Genomic DNA, 8,822 nt, shown 5'->3' on the forward strand with positions numbered 1-8,822 from the left:
AAAGAGCCACAGAAACATGACTCAGTAGTTAAAAAGAGAATCTGAAAATGACAAGTGAAAACCAGAGAGTATTCATACTTCCATCAGGAACAGTGAGTGCAGGTGTGCTAAGGAACAGTTGTGAAAAGTTGGAATCGAGACTAAGGTTGGAAAGCATTCTAGAGTTGTCTGTGCTCTAGGCTCTGAGCGTGTACCTGTTTCACAGTCATAGGCTGTGTCCGAAATCCCTCCCTAACCACTATATAGTGACCACTCCATTTTGCAGTGGTGTCTGAATGTTTAGGGATTTTTGATGCTCACTATAATGAGTTAGAGAAGTGCACTCAATGTATCCCACAATTCACCGCGAAATGTAGTGACAGCGATGACATAATTACCGGTGCTGAGAGTAGTGTCCAAAAGTGTCGAAAGATTTTTCTGTTGAGCTCAGTCGATAGTGCACTACATTTATTTCCCTATGTAGGGAGTAGGGCGTACGGAATGAGTGAGTGATTTTGGACACAGCCTAACTTATAGCAAGGTTCCTGGAGCCAGCTGTTGCCATGCAACAAGCAAAAGTTTGTAAACAAACAAATTTTTCTGTTGAGCTCTCTCTATAGTGCACTACATTTATTTCCCTATGTAGGGAGTAGGGCGTAGGGAATGAGTGAGTGATTTGGGACACTGTCTAACTACCTAATTTATAGCAAGGTTCCTGGAGCCAGCTGTTGCCATGCAACAAGCAAAAGTTTGTAAACAAGCACCGGTCACAGTCAGGCTGACAATGGATTCATTGTCTTATATACTGCAGCAACAGGTTCCCTTTACTGTGTGTGTGTGATATATATAGTCACAGTAGATTTTGTCAGCAGTTATGAGCTCAAAAACACTTTCTGCTGTGTTAGAGAAGAAGATTCGCCGTCTTTGTCTTAATGACTTCCCCTGTGGTAATGGCTCATGGGTAAGTTTTCAGATCTGTCTTCAGGATTAGCTTAGAAAAAAACATGTCTGTGCACCAACTCAAAGTGCTCACATCACTGTGTGCAATAACTTTTTTTTTTTTGGATAAAACACAAATAATGGTGGACAAATAGTCCACTGATGATCTTCTGGATCTGCTAAACTGCCCTCATTCACCTTGGCATCAACATGATGAATCATGGAGCCCTCAAGCTTCGGCCCTGAGACGACTGGCGGCGCTCACACCAAAGCGCCTGCACACAGACTTCATTTATGACTACTTTACAACTCTTTGTATCCTGGACAAGGGCGTGAGTATACAAGATTTAATTTAACGTCCAAATGCTGAAAACTAATTTCACTCTGTGTGACCAGAGCCCAAGCTTTTTTAGCTTTAACTGTGGGCATCTGTTATTGAAATTTGCAAAACTAAGATGGACGGGTTCTTGATGATTGGTTTTAAGGGTGTATCTATTGCATTCAGGTATCAGTCATTGACAGCGGTCTGCTGAAGTTCTCAAAGCTGGAGGAACTGGTGCTGAGTGCCAATCTAATTTCAGAAATCCCTGTGGAGTACCTTCCCAAAACCTTAAAGGTAAAGTCATGGTCCTGTAGCAGCGTGACGCAGCATTTCTCTGTAGCTTATCAGACTATGTGCAGTTTCCACAATGAGGAACTCACCGTTAATCGCAAAGAACAGAAAATGGTTGCTTCTCTTGATTTTCAAAGGCATCAAAAATGATGAAAGAGTTGCTGTGCCACTGTTGCCTAATACTACGAGTCTGATAGGGCAACTTATCTGATCATAAGTTTTCCTCCCTGATGTTGCAATACAATGACGAGTAACTGATTCAAAGACTTTTTCTTTTTTTCTGAAGATTTTGGAGCTGCGTGCAAACCACTTGTGTTCTTTAAACAGCCTCACAAGCAGTCTGCCTTCTCGGTTGCAGCACCTCGGCCTCGGCTCAAACAGTCTGGGTTTGCGTGAAGATGCCTCTCATCTTACGGGACAACACTGGTGAAGTCACACACACACAAAGATGGGAGATGTCTGCTTTTTAAAGAGCTAAGTCACAATCAGGTCAAATGAGAAATTAAGTTTAATTGTTGGCTTTTCAATTACATATATGGTCAGACAGTGATGTGACATCCTGTCTGGATGTGTTCCTGTAGGGCTTTTTCTCTCTTTTTGTTTCTGTCGCATCTATGATAGAACAGTTGGAGTGATTTGACAGCAGCTTTCAAATTGAAACCCACTGACACAAAGCGGTCAGTCAGAGATGACAGCAATGTCTGCAAAAGATGTTGAGGATCTTTTAATCTGATTTAAATAAATCCCCAACAGAGTTTAGTTTTAATCTGATCAAAGAGTTCATGCTTTTACAGAATCCCAGTTTGTTTGCTATGTCAATATGAAGTTTTACACTCAAGATAGGTGGAACCTTTAACACATCAAATCAGACATATTATGCGCTTCTTTTCCACAAGTTGACACAAGGTCTTAATGAAACAGTGGTACGGTTCAACAGTTTCCTCTTTAACCGTGTCTTTTCACCTCTGATCATAGTGATTCACTCGACTCCTCTTCAGCTTATCTTCTATGGTGCGTTCTTCTTTTTTCAGATCAGTTGCTGCCTTGCAACTGTACATTTAAACAGAAATGAATCTCAATAACCCTTCAAGCACATTATTCCTATATGAGAAAGAATAAAGAGCCTGAGAGATCCCACCAGCACACGCAGCTGATATAGAAATACCTGGCAGGCTATTATACTGTCAAAAAATTCTCTCATTTGGAGTTCGGTCACAGACGATACTGAATCCTCCTTTAAGGCACAATCTCATTCCAAAAATGAATAAATCTATAAACAAACAAATACATAGATAGATAGATAAATATAATGTGTAGCACACTCTAATCTTATATGCATCCAGATTTACTGATCAATACTTAAAACTGAGGGCCTTCCTCAAAATCAGTTCCAGTAAAACAAAAGCTCCTATTTTTTTTGTTTTTGTTTATCAGAAAGGGTCACTCGTTAGTGATCACATAATCACTCTCTTACACCAGGGTTGAGAAAAATTTTAATGGAACAAAATGCAGAGTTGCAAAAATAAGTTAATTTGAAAACAAATGGAGATACATCCATCAGAGACACACACAGAAATACATGTGATACCTTCACAAAGCACATCCATTGAATCACAAACTATAAGGACATCACAAAATAAAGAGATATATTACATCCATCCATTTTCATTGCCCACTTAATCCAATTCAGAGGGCTGGAGCCCATCCTAGCTGTCATCAGGTGAGAGGCAGGATCCACCCTGGAAAGGTTGCCAGTCCATCACAGGGTCACCCAGAGACAAACAACCAATTAAACTCCACTAATTAACATATCATACATGTTTTTGGACAGTGGGAAGAAGCTGGAGTACCTGGAGAAATCCCACACATACACAGGGAGACCATGCAAACTCCACACAGAAAGGCCCCAGTGGGATTTGAACCTAGAACCCTCTTGCTGTGAGGTGACTGTGCATCCCTACATAAAACATTTCAAATCAAAATCTATGATCAGACCATGTGGTGAGCGCGTTTCAGATTATTAAACTTATCAGTCCCAATGTATCTTCGAGAGAAAATTGGATGGTTAAATTCAACAAAATATGTATATTTTCTTTTCTTTTCCAATTTTTGATCAGACTTAGATTCGTCTTTCATTTGTGTTGGCAGCATAATTTATTACATATTTTTGATATCCTCTCTGTTGAAAGTTGTTACTCATCACACTTGCGTTCCAGTGGAAAAATCCTCAGTTTTCCGACAAATACATTTAAGTCATGGGTTGAACTGGCCAATTCAAAAATAGACAAACATTGCGCCATAGACTGGAAGTCTAAAGAAGTCTTAAAGGTTTAACTCAGTAACAAATGGCACGAGACTGGCTGTCTGTCTGTACAAAATGGAAATACTTGCGACAAAAAATGTGGGTGTTTTAGAACCAGGGGTTGTAATATGGGAAATGCAACATTTAAAAAAAAAAAACAACATTATTTTTTGGAACTAAACCCCAGAAGACTTACCTTTTATTGACTTAACTCCTGTGTGAAAAAAGGCAACAAAAAAAAATGCTCCTTTTTAGCTGGATGTAACAGTCACTGATTTAAAAGCAAATAAAAAGTAACCATGTTACTTTTTAAACCCCCCTCTTTATGTTCATTGTTGCATTAAACGTTGCCATCCAGTCCTTCACACAGTTCATCTGTAAAACTCAGGCCACAGCTGGTGAGTTTGGACCTCGGCGACTGTGAGTTTCAGGACCAGCAGAAACTACTGAATGCCTTGTGCACCCTCCCATGCCTCAAGATACTGGTGCTGGAGGGAAACCCCATCACCCTTGCGCCTGCGTATCCAGGCTTCACTGTGGACAGCCTCCCACAGCTTGCTTGCCTGGACGGCTCACGGATCTTCCCTGATGAGAGGTATAATTTCAGGGGCTTGGCCAACATGAGTGGTAAGTGTGGATTGTGAAGGTGTTTCCCCCAGCTGTGTTATTTCATTCATATGAAGTGTGTTTATCATGTCATTATTTCTATTTGCACAGATATGATAGTGGATGTGGCATTGGCCACAGTGAGTGTGGGCAAACTGAGGGGAATCCCAGACCCACTGATGAGGGCGAATGGAACTCCCGACTTCCCTGTTGTCACCTACGGATATTTCATCACATACGAATTCCTTAGTCATCATACACCCGATGACATGGTGATGTATCCCACCCACAATTTGTTGTTTCATGCATATCTGCAATTTCAACCCAGTCCCCCATCTTAAAAATGAAATTTGTTTCATTGTTACCATGTTTTATTTGGCAAATGTCATAGGATTTTATGTTGGAAATACATTTTTTTTCAAAATTTTAATACAATTTTATCCCCCCTCAAAAACATTTAGGTTCCGTATGTTGTGAAATGGGGCTGTAAGAATCACTTTTGATTGTTTTGAATAGAACTAATGCGGTTATAGCATTAGCACGTTAACATAAAGATGTACTTTGCAAAGTTATACTTGAACTAAAATGTGAAAAATGTGGAGTTTTCAATTGGAAGTGCAACTGCACAGGCATTGTATGAACTAGATATTCATCTTGAATTCTCCTCTGGTGTCGTTCACAGAAACTTGACAGTGAATCCAAACCTGACATGGCATCCACAGCACAAGTGACAGAGGACAGCGACAGTGACTCTGACCTACAATCAAACAACAACTGTGAAAGAGAAACGTCCACAACAGACACGGGAGTAATGGCGGCCAATGCTGAGAAACGCTGCTGTGAAAATGTACACTGTAAGAATACTTATCAAACTGGAGCTGGACAGGTTGCAGGCCTACAGGCACATGGATTAATACACAGAAAGGGATCGAGCTCACGCAGCTGTTTAAAAACAGAGATTAGAAACCTGCAGACCGTTAGTAAGAGAGTAGTAGGAAGGAAATACTCTCACAATGACGTTTCCTTTAAAGCAACGGATGAGTTTTTTCATATACGCATCTGAAATGTATTCGCTTTCTTGTGCAGTCAGAAAAACTGGTGGAGAGTTGTAGATGATGCGGCTGATCACTCATCATCATCAGTTGTAAATGTCCATATTTGCATATCTTAATCACTGACTTGTCATATAAATATGAGACCATGACTCATTTATTTTTTTCCTCGTTTTTTTTCAGTGTCACCTCACAGCACATCAAAACTGATATGGTCAGAGTGTGTGGACTTCAGTGACACACAAACATATTTTGTTAGCTCTCTGAAAGACTTTAAGAAATTTCTCAATCATGGTCTTTATCTCAGACTGGAGGAGGAAAAGGTACGGAAAATAGGGTCATTTGGCGGTTTTAAATGTGAACTGTGTCAGAACTTACATTTGGACTTTGGCATTTTAGGTCCTGTCATGGCCTGCAGCCTCCGAAGACGTCCCAGTGGCAAAACCAAGCCAAACAATGAAAGGTGGAAAGGGCAAAGAAGTGAGTTTCTCATTTAAGTTCCACAAAATAACTGCAGACACCTCAGTAAGTTCAAGATTCTGCTATTCAGGAAATCCTGAACTGCTTGTTAGTTAACAAAGCCCATGCTGCAGAAACATAAGATTAAGATTACTTTATTGTCATGTTAGTCAGGTGCCTCACACAAAATTACTCTCCGGATTTGACCCATCCTGTTGAACACACACATGCACAGGGTCACACACTCATGGAGAAAGATGCCAAGCACATATCACAGCACCTGGGGAGCATGGGGGTACGGTGCCTTGCTCAAAGGCACCTCAGCCTGCCAGAACCTCCACACTGATATTTATCTTTTTTTTTTTACGCTTTTTTGTATCCAAGTCACTTATTTACTTTGTCACTATAGATAATTGCAGCCATGTTTAATGATTGAGTTTAAGGATGGCTGCTCCCAGCTGCAAAGGAAAATGTGTGCCCTGATGAACATATAAGTTCAATTAAAATGATAATATATTATATTGTGGTCCAGACTGAATAAGTGTTACTAGTTTGAAAGTCTTATATATGTGTTGATCTTTTAATCTTAATCTTTATCCTTTTCTTACTGAGTCTAGAGAACAGCTCAACAAAAACATTATGATTAAACAAAGAGCCACGAAGCTTTCTGCTCAGATTCTAGAAATGGATCCAAACGTGATTGAATTGAATGTCCCGATATCTTCTTCAGTGTCCGGTCAAATCTGCTTCCACCAAAGACAAGTCTAAAGACAAGTCTAAAGACAAAAAGACGAAGAGCGTACCAGAACTGATTCACGACGCCCCCATTAGAAGAGTTCTTGGCTCTGCACACGTCCCCCTGCAAAGCCTGGTCAAGGGAGGTCAGAAGGTCAATGTGATCTGTGACTTTGGTCCCCTGAGCATAGACTCTGAGGTGGAGCCTTTGCAAACACCTGAAAAAGTAAGTTTAAATGCAACAGAACTGGTGCTTGAAACAACACGGCTTCATATTTGGGACTTGACTTGGGACATATTCTGTGCAACAGAACCGGTCAAGGTCAGGTTCATATTTATGTTTTTTTTCCTGAACCTGTACATTTGTTCTGCAGTCAGACATAAACTATAGATAAAAGATAAAACATAAACCAGTTGATCTACTAAAACATGTTAAACATTCCTAATAATTATAATATAATGAGTCAAGTGCTTTGAATCCACAATTTAGGACACTTAAGATAGAAAAAGGTCAGTCGGTAACATAAATAAAGTTTGACCAGAATAAGACCACATTTTGGACATGGATGAATTAATATGTGAGGAAAGAAGTGAATGTGTTTATGCAAAATATAACTGCTACAACTCGCTCAGTTCAGTGATAGCAGCAGGAAAAAAGCTGTTTTTGTGGCTTTGTCCTACGCCTTGGGACTAAAAACCTCGAGTTGTGAAACAGAGAGGAGCTCTTATGTGCTGCGTGTGGTCTGTCTTTCACACATTTGAAGGATTTGGGAGAGAAAAAAAAGGAGAAGAAGAAGATGGAGGACAAGGACAAGAAAGCAACACAGAAGGATACAGCATCTTCAAAAGGTTAAACAGACAAACAATAAGAGGTCTGAATAAAAAACGTAATATGTGTTTTAAAATGGCACCAGACTGCAGCATTTTGAGAATCAGAGCTGCTGCGGGTGGATGATGAGGAGTTACTTTCAGGTTATCCTCATTACGAAGTACTCATGATTTGTGTTTAAAGGAACGTTAGAGGTGGAAACAGTTATTTGGTGTGCTTCAGGTTATCAGTATGTGTGTTTATTTGATGCTGTGCGTGGCAGGTAAAAGAAAAGGAAGTAAGCAACAAGACGTGGAAGTCACCACAGACGACTCTGATGAACCCGGCCAGCTGATCACGGTGACGGTGGAGCTGAGCGTGGAGCTGGAGAAATGGCAGTCGGCATCTGAGGCGCGACTTCTTACCCGACCGTGATAACCATGCAGCTGCATTAAACATGTGTACAACCATTTATTGCTTACATGTCTACATGAGTGTTTATTGTAAACTCTTATCAAGCTGTAGTATTTATTCGGTGTCACATGCAAAACAGCTGCTTCTGAAAGGGCCGGAAAAGAATGAGGAGTCTAAATGTAAAAGTGTCCAATAATATGTTCTTATCACAAACACCTCACAGCTTCCCTCTGTGAGGATTATTGCGATAAGTGCACTGCAACACCATTTTAAATGTTGATTGATGCACGTTTTTTTTTCAGCAATTACAGAAACATACCTCAGAGCAGCTAAGTTATACTGCGTAGCAACTGTTAATAGACCTTCACACCAGAGACGGCAAAAGGCCTGAAACTGTATCTTGTAAACAGCTTAAAGTGCTGCTTCTAAATGTCAACGAGAGGGACTTAATGTTTCCTGAACACGAGGTTGCATTTGTTCAGGTTAGTTAGAATGTTTATGGCATATTTCTCCATCTCTTCTGGGCTTTTGGAAATCCTGGATGTGACTGCAACAGCTGTACATCAGCTGGTAGTGTATCTACATGTGGATCTCGTTTTTATCTTTAACTGGAAGAGATGCATTTCTGAGACGAGCAACTCTTCTGCCAACAGAATAACACACGTACTATCAAACCGTTTTCTTGGAAATTGTTATTTCTATACAAGATTACAGTTTAAGTAAGTCCGTTTTAAATAGTCTTAAAACGACAACACATAAAACCAAACATGTTAAGTAGGAATCCTGGGGATACTGGTTGGTTACCTTCATAGCAACATGTGGTTTCTCAAGCTTATTATAAAACATTCTAATACATATGCAGCCCTCATAATTAATACACATGACTGTGTGCAGGTGCAAAGAGCGAGCAAAATA

General features: G+C 40.1%; 1 protein-coding gene across 1 annotated transcript; it reads left to right on the forward strand.

Moving 5' to 3' along the window:
* Window positions 1-853: 853 nt before the first annotated feature.
* Window positions 854-7,928, forward strand: LOC140309026 (leucine-rich repeat-containing protein 43-like). The gene is given in 12 exon segments (XM_072386863.1): window positions 854-985; window positions 1,074-1,250; window positions 1,424-1,534; window positions 1,818-1,957; window positions 4,222-4,460; window positions 4,551-4,711; window positions 5,122-5,293; window positions 5,675-5,814; window positions 5,891-5,971; window positions 6,681-6,911; window positions 7,450-7,534; window positions 7,777-7,928. Coding segments are annotated over 12 exon segments (1,821 nt in total).
* The last annotated feature ends 894 nt before the right edge of the window (window positions 7,929-8,822 follow it).

The sequence above is a fragment of the Leuresthes tenuis genome, unplaced genomic scaffold, assembly GCF_036924035.1.
Source record: "Leuresthes tenuis unplaced genomic scaffold, fLeuTen1.0.hap1 SCAF_6, whole genome shotgun sequence".
Taxonomy (NCBI): Eukaryota; Metazoa; Chordata; class Actinopteri; order Atheriniformes; family Atherinopsidae; genus Leuresthes; species Leuresthes tenuis.